Below are 22,864 nucleotides of genomic sequence, written 5' to 3' on the forward strand. Positions count from 1 at the left end.
TGACACACAAAGTCCTCCCTCCATAAACTGTCATTCCTCCAACCTAGGTGTCAGAGGATCTTTTCCATCTTCCAAGCATGGGGAGGGGAACTGTGTCCCATCTCAGGCAGTACAAGCAAGAGAAAAATAATCGGCTTACTAGAGCTTGGCTGCTCTATTCCAAAGGGACACATGAGCACCTTGGCAACTGGTTAGAGGGAAGTAAAACTGTGAAGGCATTCTCCAAATGTCGTTAATTTCTATGGGGCTTGAAAGTGCTTGTCAAAAGGTAGACTTTCACAGGGGCTCAAGCATTCTCTACACTAAGAGAGTCCACAGTATCATGAGCTAGAAAAGCTGTTTCAGGAAAGATCTTGTTTTGAGAGAGAGTAGTTTTACCTTTGTTACCCATCACAGCATTACCTTTCCTAGGTTAATCTGCTGTCCTGAAAAAAAAATTAAAAACAAAACAACAAAAACAAACAAACAAAAAAACAATTAAAATAAAAGCTGAGTGTAGAAAGGGATTAGGGATTTACATACTATAGCTACTTAGTCTGTCAAGTCGATTTTTTACCTATACTAGGATTCCAGTGGATTCTATATAACTTTCTCTTTTACTTACATTTAAAAGGACCAGCAGCTCCCATGGAGCTACAGCCTCTGGTTACCATTTATGTTGCTGGGCAAAGTCACCACATGGATGGTGCAACAAATGCTCCCCCAGTGCTGCTGTTGGGTTGCTGCAATTGTGTGGCAGATGGAGGGTTAAACACATTCCCTTGCAGTACGTGATTTCTTATGAGTTTTCAGAGGGTTTTTTATAGAGCTATTTTCTTTTCACCCCTTTCATCTATTTGTTGTGGATGCCCACATGACCTCCTGAAAATACAAACACACTCTTTTATTTGCAGAGCCTATTATCAGCCCTGTTTTTAGCCCCATGATAAAGGTCAAGTAGATTAGTTAGGGAGGCTCTTGCCTTTCTAAATCCACATTGGTTATCTCCTTTTAGATAATTACTATCCATGTATTTCTCTAATGTGCCCCAGGGTATAGTTTCCATTCCTTGAATACTGCAAGGTTAAATTCATCTACTTCTGACACATTTTGCTGAGTTTCAGCTTTGCTAACTGGTTTAATACCAGTGCTTTTGTGATTAGTCATCCTGGATAGTGGAAATAGAGTAAATGCTCCAGAAGAATATAATTTTCCAATGCAAATTTTCTTAAGAAACACCAGCTAATGTTCCTGAATTTCATGTAACAGTTTTTCAGCTATCCAAGCTCTAACCTCTTCCTTCAATGCTGTATTGGCTATGCAAATTCATGCTGTGGGAATAAAGGAGCACGACAGTGAGAAAGCGATGACTAATATTAACCTCTCTGAAGCCTCTAGTCAGGTTTTAAAATGCCACTGAAACATCAAGGTTTTCCAGGTGCTTGTTTTAAAAAAGTATTATTCTGATACTAAAAAACTTACATTTTACAGTTGTCAGAAAAAAACCCAACCAAATTTATTTTATTTTATACTATTTCATCATGATAATAGTTGCAAGAGAAACTAGAGGGCTTTAAGCATATGTATGCAAGATGTCACTCTGAATTACTTATTTCCAGTGAATGTTCCTTATCTATGCATTATCAATTTGGATAACTCTATTTTAATAGGTGCTTTATCCATAGTTAGCATCTATTTTCCTGTGTTTCCTACTGCTCTTCATCAAAACAGGATGTTTAAAATGCTGCATAGTATAATATAGAATAAGAAATATGGAGAAAAAAATTTAAGATTGTCTCCTCTGAAAGGATCCTTTCAAGATCTTTAGTCTGAAATGTGCTGATCAAAATACCTGATTCTGCCTCATTTAGACTCTCAGTATAATATTAATTCCTGGTGCAACAACAAAGTGAGAGCATTTTGATATTTCAGTTTTGTCAGTACTGTATCTTTAGAGGCCAAACCTTTTATTGTGGGATGTATTTTTCCTACAAAGCAACAGTAAGGATTTATCACAGTGAGTAGCACGGGTTCTTCCAATCATTTGTATCACTATTTCATTAATTATTTTAAATAGAAATAATAATAATATCCACATTGCTATGCCTGATGCACGTTTATCAAAGATAAAATTTCCACATTCCCAGAGGTATATTGACATTTGTAATGTTCATTTGTAGCTGATCCATGTGTCCTGTCATCAAACATGTTATCATGGTTTATCAGAGCTTTGCACATATATTTTTGTTCCATCCTTTTTCTAAGAGCATGGGTAGACAAAAAAATTTCTGCCTATCACACACTTCCTATTCTTGCTATTTCTTAAGTGCTACTTACTAAATTTAACTATATATTCAATTAAATAATTCAGCCACGTCTTGATGCTCAGGAAGCTCTCCTGTGCTGGAGGGCAGCATGAACAAAAGCCATTGAGACCCAAATGAAGACATTTGGCCTGGTTTGCCCATTTCCCCATAACTCTAAACAGAAACTCTTTTTAATATAAATTGGTTTTCAGTTATGAAAAGATTTAAGAATTACAGAGACTTTGCCAATATAATGTGACATTTTCTGCTGTTCAGATGACACTGCATGTGTGTGGGGTGTGGTATAAAACCCAGCCTAGACTGCACTGTAGGCAGCTTAATATTTTATTATCTCTATACCCATTTAATGAAATTCTTCAAAATACTGAAATGTTTTTATTCATAAGGGTTTTTCTTATATATGCAATATGCTTTGCTATTCCTGAATGATTACAACATCTCTGGAGAAGGAAGTGAGGTAAATATTGCAAAATGCAAAATATTCTTCAAATGCTAAAGCACTGACCTTATAAAACAAAGATGAAACCTTGAGTCAGACAGCCAAGAGCTTTTTAGCAGTTTAATCTAGCAGAAGTCGACCAAAGGGGCAAATTTTTTGCATTTCTTTGCTATTGATGTGAATGCTACAGCTGCATTTGTGTATCCATATTTATTATTGCTAGTGTTCCTCCTGGATTATGACTGATCCAAAATAATCTGAATCTTCATTTCGAGGTTGGTTTTTGGTTTGGTTTGGTCTGGGTTGGGTTGGGTTTTTTGGGGTTTTTTTTGTTTGTTTTTACTTTGGTGGAAATAGACAGGAAGAATACTCAAGGCATCCATTATTTCTTTCCACAGTTTGCTGGAAATGGCAGAAGGTATTAAAAAATGAAGGCAAGCATATCTCATGGTATTCAACTGACTGATAATTAAAGTACCATTAAATTTTTCATGGTAGATTGTGTTTGTTTTTAAAGAAATTAGAAGCTGTGACCCTTTGAGAATTGTGCTTTTAGTCTCTAGACCTTTACTGCTACAGCATGTGGAAAATGTCATCAAGTTTGCACATCCAAAATTCCTGTATGAGGAGGTTTATAGTGTAGGTGGCTTTTCTCTTTGGAAGTGTGTTGCTCCTATAGAAATGAACCATACTGAGGCTTTCCATATTTATCAAAGATCAGGATATGAAAAGCAAAATCAATCATTCTGTATCCTCATTTCAATTTGAAGAATCAAAGTGTGACACAATTTATGCCACAGTTAGGAGTCTGAGCCAATGTGACAGAAAACTGAGCTCATAAATTGATCTTGAATTATTAATGCTGAGGAATATTCAGCAGAGGGAGTTGGATATTCTGAATTTTCTCCTCAAGGAGTCCTTGACTCTGCACTGCATATATTGGGACACTTGGGAAGATAAAGCTTCCTGTCCTGGCATCTAGAGTTAGATGCCTGGGGGCTGTCAGCATGAATACACTGTTGGGATAAGCCCTACACTTGCTGTCATGTAAGAGTTTTCTGAAGTCATGTTCAAGTATGTTTATTGATCTGATTATTCGTTAACTCTTTAAAATCAACTACAGGAAGCTCTGTTTGGACACACGATTAAAGGGTGGGAAAGGGTAAAAATTCTGCTCTCTTCAAGGAACTGCAAAATATATTGTTTCTCAAGAGAGTTTTGAATGAGGCAATGGTGATATTTTTGCAATTTGATATGAATCGAAAATTCAGGTGATCCAGAGATAAATGCTCAGAAATAAAATTGGAAAAAATAAAAAGTTTTCTCAATTCCCATATTGTTGATAGATCAGATAGGATCTTAAAGGAGAAATTCCAACAGAATGCAAAGCCTTAATTCCATATGCTTTCAGAGCAAATTTCACACATGAAGTGTCTGACTTTTCTCCAGGACTTATGAACACAATTATTCCATAGTTTTTCCTCTATTCCTAATATAGCATGGATCCAAGTAGTTGAATATTTGTCAAAATGTTTCATGTCTCAAATAAAAATGCTAAAATTCTGGAGGTAAGTAGAGATTCCAGATTTCAGGATTGTGCCTTCCTTAGAATTTATGACTAATGCAGAAATGTAAAGGAATGGAAAAACATGTCATGATTAAGCATTCATGAATCCTAAATAATTGCTCATCAGGGATTAAATTCCAAGTCCATCTATAATGCATCTTAAGTCTTATATTTATATGAACAAAACGATTAATTGAAGGCTTGTGGATCTTGTGAGCTTCGTACAGTATTCATTGTTCCCTTCTTTTCCTGACGTAGAAATGGATTTTATGGACTGCAGCTAAAAGCTCTTCCTTTAGAAGACCAAGACAGAGAAACAATCTTTTTCTTCCTAGAGTATCATCCATCTTCCTCTTAAGGACAGCTTAAATGAGAAAATTTAGTACTGTGGCCACTGTTTCTTGCACTTGCTTTGTGCTCGTAACCACTTTGTTTCGCCGTGAGGAAAGGAAGAGACAATTACAATTGAGGTGACAGTGTCTGCAAATTTAGATTTTGATTTGCTAACAAGCTCCTTAATGTTTAGATTTCAGCTATATTGACAGGTATATTCATAGGGGATGAAATTCACATGCTGACAGCCCCAGGCTGATGCACCATATAAATCCTTTCTAAGCCTTTGAAATGTGCTTTAAGTGGGCCTAATTGATGTACGGGACCTGTACTGGCCCTTATTCACATGGGAGAGCTGCTTCCAGTTTTTAGGCCTGAAATAATTAACTATTGTACTTTCCTTTTATTCTTTTTGATCAGATTACATTTTCCTAGTAAACTGCTTTCATGCTGCCTTTTGTTTAAAAACAAGCTGAGTGGAATATTTGAGATATTTTTGCTTGAAGCAGAGTGGAATATTTGAGATCACGAGATATATACATATGAGATGTAAACGCAAATCAAATGTATATTGGAAAGGTCATTGCTCAATAAAAATTCAAATCAGTCATTTGAATCTGATAAGGCACTGTGTGATCTGTGCAGTAGGCACATGGGGATTCTGCAGAAAATCCACTAAACACGATTATGGGAAAGTACACATTTTGTGAAGGACAGAATTCGTCACATCCCTTAACAGTTCTTGAGGCATAGGTGGAGATTAGAATTACTATAGCAACTGATTATGTCTGCTGGTGGGTTAGTACTTGCTAGTACATTAAGCACAATATGCCATTTCTAACTAATACTTCATAATTTATCGTTGTCGTACCATCATTTTTGGATCAAAATGTAGCACGAGTTTACTAACCTAATAATGCAAAATGTAGTCTTGTGTCTGGTTTGACTCTTGCCCCATTTTGTCTAGTATCTTATAGGACAAATCTTTTCTTTTTCTCCCCCTTCCATATGAGCTGGTTTCTAGCTACCTCCTGTTTGTTTGGAACAAGTCATATAAAAACCATCCAATTTTGTTCTGAAGAGAGGACAATTACATGATATTCATCATAGGATTTTATCTTTACATATGTTTTGGGCCAATGTTCACAAGAGTGAAGGACTTTTGTTTTTTAAGCATACCATTTTTGTTTGACCAAAGCTTCTCCCTCAAGGGTAAACAACCCAAACAGATTTTGGAGTGCTTTAATTAATCTTTTCAATTACCTGTGTTTTTCTCAATTTACTGCAGTCTGGCCCAGTTTGATTTGGAAATGAATCAACCTAAATATGAAATAACTCTGTGTTAGTTTTCAGTGACAGAATCTGCAACATGACTGAAGTGATTATTAAGTGATTAATTTTAAATTCACACCATTAATGAATTCAAATTAACCTTGAAAGTCTATAGGTAGATAAACTGTCTCTGGTATTATGCAGAAGAATTATGTCTGCCAAGAATTGCAGTTATTTCCAAACTCCTCCTGAAATTCAGTCTGCTTGCCCCCATATTGTAAATGCTGAAAATTTGAAATTGTAATTTGAGAACTGTTTCATATTGCAGTTACAATTTCTAATCAAGTGTGATAGTCTCATGTACACTGGCAAGTATAAACCTGAGCTTTGGCCAAGCGCTCTTTCTTCAAAGTATGTATAGATTGCCTTTAACCTATTTTAGCTGTTGAATCTCTTTCTGTAAGGTAGAGAGAAATAGAAGAGGTGAGTGTATGTGCTCTGGCATGGAGAAAAAGCAAGGCATTCCTGCACTCTCTAACCCAGTAATCTCTCAATTTATGGCTTCTCTGTTGAGGGGAAGATAGCCACATTCTGTGGCTGTTTTCTGAGGTAAGTATTTCTCCACGTGAAATTGGCTTGAACTGTTATGTCTTGTGTGTTGTATAATATTGTATGACATACTGTATGAAATTACTTGATCTGTATTCTATCATGTAGGAATCAGAAAAAAAATTGTGGCATGGATATATTTAATCTGTCTAGGCTCATCTTTTAGGCAATCTGCATATCTGCATGCATTCAATTTAAATCTACTTATGTCATGATGGAAATACTTTTACTACACAGTACTATTCATGCTGTCAGTGTACATCCATGCACAGCAAAATTTCCCTCTTGGCTCATCTCTATTCATAAACAAATGTCACAAAGAAGTTAATACTCAGCAGTTTTACAGAAACTACTGTATCGTGCCTCAAACCAGCACTGGCAAAAGGTTCATATTTTTCAGAACTCATTTGCATTATTAACACTTCACAGTAATTATAAAAACTTGTAAGTATTTTTTATATGAAGGTACAACTCTCATCAGCTGTCCCTGATAAGGGACAATGTAAATAACTAAATATCAAGGACTCTGATAAGATTTTTTTTCTCAAAAAAGTCTGCTGAAAGCCAGTAAGAAATTAGTAGAGCCCTTTCAAACAAGTGTCTTTCATGAAAAACGGGAGGAAGTGGACACAAGAACATTACTTGATGTGCCAGCATGAGCAGAGAAAGAAAGAAAATACAGATCAGAGGGGCAGCCTAAAATCCTTTTTATTACAAAAGCTTGCAGTACCATGATGTGCACTTGCAGGGTAATTCCAGGAAAGATCTCCATTTTTCTGGGAGAGAAGCTGTCACCTAGCAGAGGCCTTTTTCTGCACTCTATTAAGATACATCTGGTCCAGCATGAAATATAAACTGGAAGTCATGCAAAAATCCTCAGAACAGATGCCATGAAAGCCAAGAGATATATAAGCCATATTTCAGACAAATCACAAATTGACAATCAAATTGTGGTACTTTGCAAAATCAGAAGGAGCCATGACATTTTATTTTTGCTTGAGGCAAGTAAATGCCATCTTAGAATTTGATGACTGCCTCATTCTATGGATTCACATTTAATAGCAAGGACTCAGTATGTGGTTTTTCCTGTGCATCACAAAAGGGTATTGACAGATTTCTTCTCATGCCTGGCTCCTGTACGAATTTAGAAAGATGCCCTTTAGGCTGCAGAGATTAATGGACATATCATAGATCAATGGGTGGTTTCCTGAGGCTTCATGCACAGTACACCATTGCATGTCTTAACATGTAATTTGCAGTGCATAAAGGGAGTTTACTTTGAAACAGCTGTTAGTGGTCTAGCAGTTCCTCCAAAGATAGATATCTTGCATTTTGCACATCCAGGTGAGTAGTCAGCCTACACAGGGCTTAGCACTTTGGTTCTATGTAGGTAGAGAGCACCCTGGAGTGAAAAAACATTAAAATTATGAATAAAAATATAATAAGAGTGGGTTAGAGGGGGAAAAAGGCAGCTTGTTAGGGAATACTGAAAGAAGAAAATATAAGGGTAAGGATAGAGAAACTATGAACGAAAGATGCACAAACTAGAAGAGGAAAACAGAGAAGAAAAATATCTGGGAAGAGGGAGAAAAGGGAATTTCTTCTTACTGTTTGAAATAATGAGTTGTGAGACAGACTGGAGTTCTGCCTCAAACACAGCTGGTATATGTAATGGGAAACCAAAAGTAAATATTAAGCCAGAGAGCTTTAGCCAACAAAGGGGTATAACCTGGGGTACAGGATGAAATAGTGGTCCAAGAGCCACAGATTGATTACCCTGACAGCTCTGCTGCACTTGCACAGCAGCTTGCTGGAGCCCTCCCTCATGTGCTGGCTAATATTTGACTGTGAACCTGGTCACATTGCACAGAGGTCCACCACTGGGAACTGTGGGCCAAGTGTTACAGAGTCTTTCTTTAGCTCAGCGAGACCCAAACAACATTTGATAGAAAAAAATAGTACTTGACAGAGTCCACATATGGTTTTTTTGCTCATTTCCCCTCCTCCATCCCCACTCATCCATAAATCAATGTGGTAATTGCCTCCATACAATCAGCTGACAGAGAATGTGGTTGCTCACTGTTTCGTTTTGTTGGACTGTTACAAGCCATTTACTCACGTGCTTTAGGCATGATAGTGCAGTTATAGCTCCTCTTTTGTGCCTGTACTGCCCTCAGTGAGTGGGGCACAGGCTAAACATTTACCAGATTGTTTCACAGGGTTCTTGTCTGAAGTCTGCTCCACCATGGGATACCTACCCGTGGCCTTTTGGGAAAGGAGGTTGGACACAAAATGTCTGTGTCTCCACTGGTGTCTGGGCAAGACTCACTGTAAGGGCTGGACTAACCAAGTCTCTGTCAAGGAATTCCAAAGGATTTCTTGTGCAGCTTCCAGAGTGGGTTTTTTTGTTTGTTTGGTTGGGGGGTTTTTGTTTTGTTTGTTGATTTGCTTGGGGTTTGGGTTGGTTTTGTCCTTCTGGTGGCTCAAGGCCATATGCTTCAGTGACATGTTCAGCCACTGTCCCTGTGGTCTGGCCCAGAAAGCTGATTGCCCTGCTATGGCTCTTCTTAGAAAGGGCTGGAGTCCTCACAATTGGAGAAAACATCCTTCCAAAAGATCCATTATGTATTTTTATGTCATTGGCACTAAGTAGAAGTAAAAAACAGCTCATTCTTTGGGAACTGGGTTCCTGTGTCTTGTGCCCTTTTTTTTTTTTTTTTTTTTTTTTTAAGTCTAGGAATCCTTTGTTTCTGTTTTTATACAGGAGATTTATTCAGTAGGTCTGTGAATGCATTGCACTTTAGCATAAATGAATTGTTCATCCCTTATCTTGCCCATAGAAATATATTCTCATCATGTCAAGACATGGACCTCTAATGACCTAATCTAGAAATTCAATCTGAAACCTCATACTGAGGAAATTTGATGCAAAGTGCCTACTGGAGAGTATCTTTCATACTCTCTTATGTCTCTAAACAAGCCCTGAGTGGCTGGGCCGCATAACTGTAGCCAGGTATAATTTTGAAAATCCTCACAATCTTTTGGGACAATAACATATAATTATGAAATGGTGGCTTGAGATCTTCTCTTCAATATTTTTTACCTCATGCCTGTACTGCCAAGGTACAAACATACCCATTAATCAAGGTGTACCCACAAACTTGTCTTTCCTTGAAAAATGCTTGCTCAGTGAACATGCTACTTTCAATTACAAACAAAGTTCAAGCATGCCTTGGTCATTTGAAGTATTGCACACTGTTTTCCATGCTGTGAAGAGGCACTCTGATGTGTTACCTGAAAAAAATCTCTCCTTTATATTCAGCTAGCATTTCAGGCAGCACTTTGGAGCTGGGAGAGATTATTGCTCATGATTGCTGTTCATAAAATTCAGAGCTGGTCTCCTTTCTTCTACAAAAAATGCTATTTTCCCCCTCCCATTTGTTCCAGATTGTTTTATTTCCTAGGAAGCTCTGGAGCAATTTACATGCCTTTTGGGTCATGGAAGAAATTTTGTAGCCAGCTGAGCAACTGGATGGAAGTTACGTGTTCTCCAGCTCAGACAGATGGTCTTGTTTAAGCTGTCACGTTTTAACTCTGTAGCCTACCGAGGGTTTGTCATTCTTTTCAGAACTATTGCTAATATCTTCCTATGTAACTCTCGAAGCTCTTCACAAACATGATAGTATTTAGCCCTTGTATTAGTCTACTGAATATAGAGATCAGTATTCTCATTTTACAGATGGAAAAGCTGAGACATGAGAAGGAGTAAGGCTGGTTGTCTAAATGAGATATCTGACATCAGGTAATAGAGCTCTTGTTCAGACATGATGGTAACAAGTTATGCGTGAGAATGTCACTAAATTTTGCAATTTTAACATTTTGCAAATGCTAATTCAGTTGTTATCTTTGCTGTTATTTTTGACAAGAGTTGTGTCTGACCCTATAGACAAATTGAAATGGCAGCTGATATAGCACAGGCCTGACAAATTTTGAAGGGTGGCAACATGGTGGGAGAAAGAAAAAAAAAAAAGCACAAGAGAGGTAAGCCTCTAAGGCACCTGTGTGGTCAAAAATGAGCATGTTTCACTTTTTATAACAACAGACTTCTGAGGTGGTCTGAGATACTGGTGAGTACAGAGAAGACGTTTTGCACTGAAGATGTCAGTGCTACTGGCTTCTTCCTTCTGTAGCTTGGGAACACCCACACAGTCATCAGACCTCTCCAAGCTTTGCTGACACCAGTAGTATTTAGATGAGTGTGGCTCAGATACTGGGGGACTCATGTCACAGCAGAGGGAATCAATCAGAGGAAAGTCATGTGTGACTCGTATAGAGATCCATCAGTGCTTTGCCTTTTCCTGTCACTCTCTGTGGATGAAGAAGGGAGATCATGCAATCCTGTAGGTCTCTGATTAAGACCGAAGTTTAAACTTGCATTTCTTGTACCTGCAATCTTGTATTCTCAGCTGCATGAGAAAGTGAGTCATTTTTCATACCATCAAAACTGGTCAGAGGTTCATTGCTGGAGGAGAAGGTGATGCCAAGATCTTTGTCACAAATTACAGTCTCTAGTGTACATTTCCCTTCAGTTTCTTGCTTCTCTTCTCATGCGTGTTCTCTTTAATTAGCTTTCCTTTTGTTCCTTTGCTGCATTTCTTATCCTTCTTATGTTTTCTGGCATTCTCCCAATGTAATCTGTATGGCTTTTAGAATATTTTTATAAATCCTTTGAACTCAATTGTTGATCTTAATCTCTTACTCTCCTGGTTATGCAAGGGCAGAGACAGCGTGTTCCTATCTGCAGTGACAGTCCACACTGCCATCTTTATCTGTAGAGGTGGTGAACTTAGGACAAAAAACCTTAAGAGCTAAAAGACATTTTGAAGCTCAGCCAGGACACATAGACAATATATATAAAATCTTTTCATACTTCTATTCCAGAATGGGAACCCTTTATTTCCTTAATATCTCATAATAACAAAAGCGGAGATAACATTGAAGTGGACAGTTCAAACTGAGAAGAGCTAGCATTTTAAGTGGATGAGTTAGACAGATCAAGAGCCAAGATGAAAATTGCAGTTTATCCCATTTTTTCATTTTATTAAAGTTATCATTCAGATCTTGGCAGAGACACCATCTGGAACAATATTCATTTTAATGTGACATAAATTTTCATCATAAGGAATATGGCAGAATGATCAGAAGCCAGAGAGAAATAATTTCTGAGATTGATAGCTAACATTTCTTGAGAATTTAGTCAATTAAGAAGTATGATTGCTTATTTGATCACATCAGCTAAATTACTGAAACAAATAGTAATGGAACTGTATGAGATGCAGATGTGATGAAAAATATTTTGAGGCATTATTTCACAGATCTAAATCCTGAACTGCTTCCAGAGGCAGTTGTTCCACAGAGAAAACAGGACATTTCTTGAGTGACAACAGAATAGAAACAAAAAGAAACAGAAAAATAAATTGTCAGTGTGGCACAAAAGTTTCTTAACTATGGTTACTGTTTCTGCATTTGGTTTACAATGCACAACAAACTTATGAAGCCTATGTTTACTGTCTTTTGGACTGTTAGAGGCAGACAGGTAGGCAAGACAGCACAGACACAAGACCCAGAGTCTGCATGAACCAAAAGCCATCCTAGAGCTACAATGAAATAAATCTAGGTTTAACTTTCCCAGAGATTTTATCTTGTAACACTGGACAAACTATTTCATCTGCCTGGGCCTCCATATCTTATCTGTGCAGAACAAAGGCTGTCATGCCATGCACTTTGCTGCTTAGTAGGAGGAGGCTTATACATGAGTTGTGAGCATTGGTGAAAATCTCAATACTTGGGGGATAACCAAGAGTTTTGCCAATACAAAACAGTCCAAAGAGTCCAGAGTCTCTCACAGACAGAGAGCACATTTAAATTAGGATGCATAAATGTTCAGCCAGGGCATATTTATAAGAGTATGGAGTCTTCCAAATGAACTCTGATCAGAGGTGTTAGGTCTGCACGTCTGTACTGGTGTTGTCCCAGCTGGCTCAGAAAATGATGCCAATTTTCTGCTGTTATTTGGTTAGACCAGAAGAAGTCTCTTAGGGATAATTAGTAGTTTTGCATAGTAATCACAGAAAGTAATTTCTCCTGCTTTAGTTTGTAAGAGACATCCCAGCACAAAATTTATTTTAATAATGTTTTCCCATTGCTGGCAAAGCATTTTTATAATGCTTTTAGGATGTGCAGTAGTGGTTTCCTCCACGAAAACCTCCCTGCTAGTGCTGAGGAGCTGATCCCAAAATCCAAGTGAGAGAGGTAAAATCCAGGAAAAATTAGAAAAGACAGATGCCAGAATTAAACTGTTGACTGATGCTTTGATCGTCTCCATGAGACACTGTGATGGGGAGATAAAATGGGAAATAAATATTCCAGGGCAGCTGGAGTATATCAGGTCTGCCACAGGTAAAGCATTTAGTCCTCTACTCAAAAAATGACATGGCTGCAGAAGGTATAATGGGAGTTGGGAAGTACTGAACTGATTTAAACTTAACTGGTCACCCATGATAAATAAGAAGTTCTTAAGATAAAAAAGTGAGGGGGCAAGAGAAAGAAAAACCAGAAAGAATAACAGTTTACATTATTATTATTCCAATAAAAAAAAGTAATATGAGCATGAAAGCCAGGACAGTATTTTTTTGAAGGCTTTCACAGGAACTCCTAAATATTTTCAACAGGTTAATACAGATATATTGTCCTTAAAAAGTCCAACGTTCCAACCAGACTTCTAACACTTAGCATTCAAAAAAGTCACCTAGTCCAGTATCACTGACACATTCCCAGTTTCTCCAAAAATAACCCTGCAGCCTTGTTCATTCTGGGCAAAACTCTTGCACAGGGCTCGTGCTTGTTGAAAAATAAAACACTGACCAAATTATGTATAAAGGTGATTAAGATTATTTCCTACAAATAGTACATTTCTTCTTAAGCACTACTTTAGCCTCAGATTGCTGGGCTTGGAGCAGGAATTGCTAGGTGAAATTCTGTGGAGGAGATCAGACTGAACAGCACCTTTAACTTTTAGATCTGTGAACTCCTAAATGAGTATAGTTAGTTTACCTATCTGATGTTCCTGATGCATATGATTTCTTTGACTGTTTCATACTTTTTAGCACAAATAAAAATTTGTCCTTAAATTTTTTCTAAAAATATTTATTATAGTTCTCATGTGTAGAACCCATTCAGCATCCTAGCCAAGGAGCAGAAATAATATGTGAATTAGTTGACCAGTTTTACATCACTGACTAAAGAGAAAAACAAGTAACTGGACAACATAAAACCAATTCCTAGGCTTCAGTTCAGTGAACAGCTTTAATGAATGTACTCAAATACTGAGGAGTTCAGAAATCAAGAACAAGTCAGAGAAAGAAGAGAAGGTTGAACTTAGTGGGTGCTGTATTTGTGGTGTACATTTCTGTTGTGAGGCTGATACTATCTTCTCTGCATTCTTCTCACCATCACTGCTGAAGCCCTGGAGCCTCTTTATTCCTTCTGTGTTGCTGGGGCTCCTGAAACTGCTTTATGTCTTTTATGCTATCATATTTACTTGCACTGAAAGGTACTGCAAACCAGTTTACAATTATGTATAGCATCACCTTTTACATGTCATCTTAGTAAAGAGACTTGTAACATTTCCACTTCAAACCTTTATTTCAGGTTTTATAAATCCTCCTGTTTCTAATTATGTCAGGCTGAAGACAGCAGTATAAATGTTAGCCCCTGACTTATCTGCAAGGAATGGTAGACATCTATTTTAAAATATGAGTCATCAGAAAAGGCAGTGATTTTGCATAGTCTTTTTTTTTTTTTTTTTTTAATGCTAGGCTTTAATTCACAAGAGAACACAAAAGCTCTGACTCTTTACTTTGTAATTGAAGATAGGTTGAGTGGAATTAATGGAACTACATTATTGAGAAATAGAAGGAATTGGCTAAATTTTGTCAAGGATTGTGGTTTTTACACTGTTCCTTACATGAAACACAAGAGATTGCTTCAAGAGATTCAGAGCTAATACATAAAATGAAAAAAGAATCCGCTTTTCTTTATAAAGTATATGATTAGTGACTGCTCTGGGGGTCAATCAAGGCAAACCTTGAGGCTGAAGTACCAAGAGAACAGTGGATTTCCTTAGAAACATCTACTCTTTTACATAGTATGAGCCATTTCTTTGCTGAGAAATTGGTATCCTTGTATTTTGTGAAAGAAATGCAGGAACTGCTTCTGCTTGGAACTGTGAAGCACCTGGTACAAGCTACCTGAAGACTGGGAAATAGCTTTCATTTGTGGTTTTGAATGGTTAGCTAGGTGGTGCCTTCTCTGCCTCACTGGTCACTTATGAAGTGTCCCAGGCACATCCCAGGATAAGGGTTGAGATAACCAGGATAAGGTTATCTGAGAGCGTGTGGCCCCTCCAAATCCATCAGACTGGATGGCTTCCTCCAGAACAGGCACTGGGAGAGCTGGCCAGCGTGCTCAGTACTGTCTCTGCCAGGTTGAGACGACCAGGGAGCCAGCGTGCAGGTTAGGGTGTTGTGGCCCAGGTGTGCGGGGCGAGGCAGGTAAAATCCCGGCTGGGTGGTGGGGTGGGAGGACGTGGTTGTTGTCTTGTCCCCTGTTTGATGCCAGTAACAGGAGGGCTGCCACAGGGTCTGTCCTGGACTCGTCCTGTTCAACACCATTTTCAGTGACCCAGAGGAAGCAACAGGAGGCACTTGTGTGGGGTTTGCAGATAGCACTGAACTGGGGAAACCAGCTGACAGGCTGGAGGAACAGGCCGACGTGGATGCTGTTGGGCATACATGGGAACAAAGCTGTGCTGTCCCATAAAAGCAGAGGATGTGCTACAAAATGTACAGCTCTTTCTCAGCCTCCTCCAGCTGACTTGTTTACAGTGCAGCTTTGTTAGCTGTGTTTTGTTTAATCTCTCTTTGCAAGTGATCTACTGGGCATTGACCAGTGCCAAGGGCAAGGAAGCATCACTCCACAGAATGATGCTTACTTCAGCTTTCAGTCTGTTACTGTTTCCTTTCTTGTCCCTCAGGCCCTCATAAATCTCATAAAATCCTTTACAGATTGAAATCCTACTCTTTCCAAGCTGTAACGTGTTTTAAAGCGTGTATTTCTCTATAGTTATCTTGGTCTCTTGTTGACAGTCTTTAGGTATCAGTTCCTTGGCTGGTAAATAGCTTCCTTATTCTTAAATCTGTCCACTTGGTTTTGTTCAGAGGAAGGCATGGGGATAATAAATTGGCCCAGAAGTGGCTGACACTGCTTAGTTTTTTCTATCGCATCAGTGTTTCACAATACTGAATCCCAGGAATGTCTTGAAGAAGCCAGCAGCATTTTTCCCACTTGCACATCTCTCAGAAGAGCTGCAAGCTGCCTGGATTTCTCTGGTAAACTCACTCAACGGATGTCCTTCCATAAATGGTGTTCCAATAGTTTAATAGATTTATTCCAGAATATGAAAATAAACAGTTGTTTCAAATGCCAGTTTTAAGACTTGCAAAATGGAACTATGTACATGCATAAGATGAGAGCATAAATCAGCTCAGTAAAACAGCTTTGTAAATATTTATGAGCATGGGGCCCCTCATTTTACACATTTTACTCCTTCTCTGTCCTCATCTTAAGTTTTCACTTGCTTTAGTCTACGGCTGGTAGTTTGGGCTGGCTACCTGACATTGCTAAATTGCTGCCTGTTTTCCCTGGTATTGCACATACCAGAATCCTAGACCTTCAGTGACTGCAGGTGGGTGATCTATAGAAAGAAACATGTTTTCATGAAGGGGCATATTCTGAATTCTGATGGGCCCACATTGTGTTTTGTGAAGTTTAGCAGGTGCACACTGATGAACTAAAGCACAGCCTGGAGTTTCCTGCTTGAGCTGCCATCCCTCATTTGGCTGCATGCGAAGCAGGACCCACATTTCCTCTTTGCATTGGTATCAGAATGGGGCTGGTTATCCAGAAGGGTGAGGAAAGAAAGATTAAAAAGATGCTTCACAGGATGAAAGATAAAGGTGTGGAATGACAGAGATGTGAAGCAGCTGTGAAAGAACAATGGTAAAAGAATCAGAGCTGTAAGGATACAGCAGAAGCAGTCTAATGGGGCCTATAGAGATGGGTTATCATCTCATGCAAAAATCTTTGTCTCTCTGGCACCTTCTCCTGCGGCCATGATCCTTCCCCAGGCATCCTGGCATTTTGGTGGCACAGAGGAGAGGAAATGACATTTTTACTCCTTCCTTTGCAGCAGTCACAGAGGAGAGCAGAAGGATGCCATCATATAGACATTTAATTTTCAATTTTTATGAAGATGTGCATGTGCTCATTATTTCCATTTGTGTCTGTGTTTGTGCTGGAATTTCTATTACTCTTCATTAATTAACACCAAAATCTCTGCATTTTCTTCCTATTTCACAAGTATCAGATAGCACCATGTCAATATAGCAACAGAAAAAAATTCTAAAAAAAACCCCTACTGATAATTTCCTAGTGTTTGTTTAACCAGACCCTTGGTCAGTTTGGACTGAGATAAGTGCTATCATTTTTCTTCTCTCTTGTCTGCTGGCTTTTCAGCCTTTTTGAACTGCGACCCACAAGGGGGCTGAGCAGGAGGTGCTTGTGGCAATTCAGGATGGATTATTCTCATTGAGGAATTGGCTTCTGCTGTTTCATGCGAGGCTTTGGCAGATCAAAAGCTGTTGCTGCTGAGATCCTGCCAGGCATGCCTTCCATGTATTTCTATATGTCTTCACTGAAACTGTGTGGAATCAGTGGAATAGGGGAATTTGAGTATGAAAACATTTTTCATTAGGTTTACACATCCTGATTGGAGATTTATAAGGACAGCCAGATATGCTGCCATTTAAACAATTACTTGTATTTAATTTTGTTTGCATTTTCCTTAGTGAAATATAACAGAGAAAGATAACTTATTAATTTGCATGCAGACTTATCAGAAGATTTCTGTACATTGTACAAATTAACATCATTTAATGTCTTAGCATGCATTTAATCATATTCATGCAGATTTAAGTGTCTTCCTGACTGCAGTGGTATCATTCATTAACACTCACCCTGAACTCTGATGATCACAGGTTTAGCATAAACACAAAGAAGATTTTCTTTGAGAAGTAGTTTTTGGAAAGCTTGTTGGCAATTCTTCCTGAAGTTGTGACTCATTTTGTATTTTTAGACACTGCTGGTGTACTTGAGGAAATAAAATGCTCTTTGATCAAGTAGGATGTTTGTCTTTGGTGAGTTGTGCTTAAGGCTTTTATTCTTTCATTTGCATAGTCTGTAGTCACTGGCATTCCCCAGGGATGAATACTGGGTCCATTCTTACTCAGCTTGTTTCTCAGTGGCACAGGAGGCACCCTCAGCCAGTTTGCTGCTGACACTAAACTGGGGCAGTGGCCAATAGACCTGAAGGCTCTGCTGCCACTCAGTGGGACCTTGACTGGCTGGAGAATTGGCCAGAAAGAAACCTGGTGAGGTTCAACAGGGGCAAGGGCAGGGTTCTGCACCTGGGGAGGAATAACCCCAATCCAGCACAGACTGGGGACTGACCACTGGAGAGCAGCTCTGAGGAGAAGGACTGGGGGTCCTGGTGGGTGACAAGCTGTCCATGAGCCAGCAGTGCCCTTATGGCCAGGAGGGCCAAGGGTGTCCTGGGGTGCATCAGGAGGAGTGTGGCCAGCAGGTCAAGGGAGATGATCCTGCCCCTCTATTCAGCCCTGGTGAGGCCACCTCTGGAATACTGTGTTTAGTTCTGGGCTCCTCAGCACAAGAAAGACAAGGAGATACTGGAGAGGGTCCAATGGAGGCCACAAAGACGATGTTGGGTCTGGAGCATTTCTTTTATGAAGGACCTGTGTGGGGGTTCCACCAACTGGGATAGAGCTGGGCCTGAGTCAGTGAGAAGACTCAGAGAGGATCTCATTAATATATTTAAACATCTCAAAGGAGGGTGCCAAGAGGATGGTGCCAGACACTTTTCAGTGGTGCTCAGTGACAGGACAAGGAGCACTGAGCATGAACCAAAACATGAGGAAGAACTTCTTTCCATCGAAGTTGGCAGAACACTGGAACAGGCCACCCAGGGAAGTCATGGATTGGTTGTCTGGAGACATTCAAAACTCACCTGGATGAGTTCCTTTGTTATCTGCTCTAGGTGACCTTGCCTTGATGGGAGAGTTGGACTGGATGATCTCCAGAGGTCTCTTTCAACCCTAAGGATTCTGCGATTCTGGGATAGTTAGTCAAAAAATATATAAGGTCTTTTGTAAGCAACTTAACTTCCAAGTGTGTCCCTTCACCTCATGTTTCCTGATGGCCAGTTCCAGGCAAGTTACATCCATAACTTTCTGCAGCCCCCAAGTTGCTTTTTCAAGATATCATAATCTGCACATCCAGAACATAGGGCTAGGGTACAATCCACATATGATGGGGCCAGTGGAATTTAAAAATCTGGAGCAGCCACCATGAACATTTCAAGAGCATCTTGAGAGCAATTAATAATGATACCACTCTCCATCTACTTCCTAGAAAAAAGAGAGCATTGTTCTGTTTTTTGTTTGTTTGTTTTTGTTTTTTTGTTTTTTTGTGTTTTTTTTTTTTTTTAACAGAACCTCTGCTTTTGTGAAAATAATTAAGAACAGGAATGTATCCTCATACTAGCAGGACAACACAACATACTACTTGTGTTGATCAACAAGCCAAGTCTGAGATGTTTCCATGAATGTGCAGAACCAGTTCTTTTTATGCAACAGGGAGCAGCATACAAACACTCAGAAGAACACATCATGATGTTATATACCTGCTTTCACTGCAGTCCCACTCCTTTATCTTGGACAATCCAGGACTGGGTTCCCTGATGAAGCTTTCTCTTAAAATTATGCCTCTCCAGAGACCTGAGATTGTCAAGGACCTCTGTTTGCAACACTAAGTACAGTAAATGCTATTGTATTATCCAACAGTAGCAAATTAAATAATCCTGCTCTCGTCACTTTCTAAAAGGATAATGTTAAAGGCATTCCTCTGGGATGGAGAGTAATAATTTGCTAATTCCCCTCAGTATTTCATGCTTCTCAGTATTGCAGCTAATTTTCTCTGAGTACCTTATTAACATTCACAATGACTTTGCAGTCCCACCCTAATAGCTCTCCGCAGAGGCAGTGACTGTGAAGGTGAGAGCTGGCAGTGACATATTTTCCTCCTTTTTCTCTACAGGCTGTATTATCCTGGTTTCCATCCACTGAGGGCTGTCCAGCTGATGCGAGTGGGCAAACTGCAGTACAGCCAAGGCATGTTTCCTCAGGCACTGGAAACCTTAAAACAGGTCAGTAGGGTGAAATATTTTTTCTCTATCCTCCTCCATTTTTTCCCTCAAAACTGTTGTGTGACTCCTTCCTCATGCCTTTGGATACTCCTCACCACTTCTTCCATCAGTGGTTTTTCCCCAGGCTGCGGGTGTGGTGATGGGTCACTGTTGCTCTGCACAGCATTCAGGCACTGATGTTCTCCAGCATCAGTCACAGCTAATTAAAGTTTGATAGCTCAGAGGTGCCTGGATGAAAAATTACTGTTAGATCTGAAGAGATAAAATTACCTCAGTGCTTCATATATTCCTTATTCCCATAACAAAGTGATTCTGAGAGCACTGAAAGTACAGGAACAGGAGGAGAGCTGCAGTTTCTACCCTCCTTATTCCCTATTGAGTTCTGTGATTTTAGGCTGGAAAACTTTGTATTTAATGTGTGTATTTTATTGTGAGCCACACTGAAATCAACAGCTGTGTTTCTTGATCCCTCGTATTTCTTGTTGTTCATCATCTTTGATCTGGTTTTGCAGCTTTGCTAGTTACATTTCAGCTTTAAGCCATTCCTCTTGTACCTGAGCTGACTTTTATATTCATTTCCTTGTACCTCAGGCTCTTATTTGTCCTGCTGCTATATTGCTGTTAGTATCATCTTAAATATATTAAATAATCCCTTTCCATGTGCAACATGTCCTCAGGATGTAGAATCTTGCCTCCCGTCTCAAGCCCTCAATCACTGCTGCAATGCTCTACTCCCCCTGGAAAATGTGCTGTCTCTAATTTCCCTCAAAAAGGTCTTATTCTCTTATGTTACTGATTGTCCTGTGATCAGCTTGCCCTGAAGACACTACATGATCACATGGTTCCCTGTCCTGGCTCTCTGCTCACCTCCAGTTCCTGGCACAGCTCCTCGTCCTTTGCTGGGTGCTGCCAAAAGCCACCTGGCCCTTGCTGGTATCTGCTGGGCAGGAGCAGGCCCAGGTCTGGCACCAGTGGTGGAAAGAAATGAACAATTTGCTTCTACATTCCCTTTGATTAATGTCTGTGCAATATGAAGTGCTTTGTGGCAAAGAGTTAGGGCAACTTCTAGGGATAGAGGGGATGGGTGTCTCCACTGGAGGTGGGAGAGGTGCTTTTTCACTCCTGCCCAGGTCTCCTATAAAGATGATATCAGTCACGACTCTCTAGGTATTAGTATTTTGTACTTACCTTTTCTTCAACCCCTATATCTCTTTGGGTTTAACATCTGATTAATGATGCAAGCTGAACAAGATAACTTTCATATGTTGAAGTAATATATTAGTATTTAATATGATGCCACTCTTGCTAAGTCTAGGTACAATTTAAATCTTCGCTTGATATATTTTACTTTAATTATAGCCAATTCTGATCATTGTAAAGCAGACAGAAAAGTAATCAATTCTATTTTTATGCATAATTCAGAAGTATGTCATACATCTGTCATGTGCCAGGTAATCTCTCTGCTCTTTCCCTCAAAATATTTATCATTTCCAAACATTCAGACTTTCCCTTTTAGCAGTGGAATGAGACTCCAGTCAGAAGAGCTTCTGCTTTCATTGACACTGCTACAATTATATCAACGGGCATTTTCTAATTGCATTTCTAATGTGATACTGCATTAGATTAAACTGGAGCAAACTCCCCTAGAGACAAATGAGCGCTGCTGGTCAGTGCAGGTGGACATTGCAATGGGGATTTATACGTTTCTGGTGAAGAAGCTGCCCATTGCAAGCCAGATTGCTACTCTGTGATCCTTTGGAAACTGAGCAATGCCTAACACAGAAACTTTTTCTAGGCTGTGACCCCCCCATTTTTCTGCAAAGGGACATTAAGGTGCTGCTTGCCCTTCTGTGTCATACTTCAGTGAGCCTCTAACAGAGGCTCTAAGCCATTGGTGCTCCACAAGGACACAGTAAGTGCTTCCCAGCTGATGTGTAGAATCCTGTCATGGCTTTGCCTATTCTCTGTTCAGCCTCCCCTTTTTCATTCATGTGTGGGACAAGGAGAGACTGACTACCACTCTCTGGGAGCACAACTGAGAGGAGGAAAAGCTTCTTGTCATCATGTTTCTCCACGTAACTTCTTCAGATGAGCTCTGCAACTGATTCACTTCCTTGCTGTCTACACTGGAACAAATTACAGGAAGATATAATTCCCAGTTTCTTGTGACTAACGGATGTGATTCCTAATATTACTCAGATAATGTCCTAGAGTTATATGAGAACATGATTTGCCCCTTTGTGATTAGATGTGTCAACAGAGCATGCCACATGCTCAGAGCAGAAACTCGATTACCTTCTCTGCTTCATTACTCTTCTTAATACACTCTGACACTGAATAGCAGCACCCTGTTGGAACCCTCGTCAGACTAATTTCACTGTGGCATTAAGAAGAAGGAGATGGAAGGTGCAGAGGAATTGGGATCTGAGTGGAATTCACCTCACATATAAATCCTGTTTAATCAGGCACAGCCTCAGAGCTGCTGGGGACTGACAGCCTCTCTGCAGCAGATACACACTCTGTTAAGACCAGTAGATCTTCACACTTGGCTCTGCAGCCAGCCCTCACTTGCTGCTCTTTGTGCCACAAAAAATGAATCACTGTCATAACCACCTTGCTCTTAGGCTCTGTGGGTTTAGTTCTCTGTCCTGTACCCCCGAAGAGAATTTAAATAATGTGGAGGGGTTTATGTTGCCCATTGGAAAGAAATCACCCCCTAAACTTCTGTTAGGCCCTGCAGAATCTTATTTGCTAGATTTTGAAATAGAAGTTTGACAGAGAGGCAATACTCCTCTGGAATAAAAACTGAAGGTAGCCCTTGGTTTTCTTTACAACCAACACATTATTTTTAAATTTATATACATATATATGAAATGCATAATAGAGGACAAATTGAATTATAGATCTGGAAAGCTTTTGTCAGCAAAAGACAGGAACTG

The 22,864-nt window shown here is 39.5% G+C and overlaps 1 protein-coding gene across 2 annotated transcripts in view; it reads left to right on the forward strand.

The window, feature by feature from the left end:
• SMYD3 (SET and MYND domain containing 3) overlaps positions 1 to 22,864 on the forward strand; it is a 384,383-nt gene that overhangs the window by 358,106 nt on the left and 3,413 nt on the right. For both annotated transcript variants that reach the window (XM_066315957.1, XM_066315958.1), the window contains one exon: positions 19,817 to 19,925. In XM_066315957.1, the coding sequence (XP_066172054.1) occupies positions 19,817 to 19,925 (109 nt within the window). The remainder of the gene's footprint in view (positions 1 to 19,816; positions 19,926 to 22,864) is intronic.

This window comes from Sylvia atricapilla, chromosome 3, assembly GCF_009819655.1.
Source record: "Sylvia atricapilla isolate bSylAtr1 chromosome 3, bSylAtr1.pri, whole genome shotgun sequence".
NCBI classification, from domain to species: Eukaryota; Metazoa; Chordata; class Aves; order Passeriformes; family Sylviidae; genus Sylvia; species Sylvia atricapilla.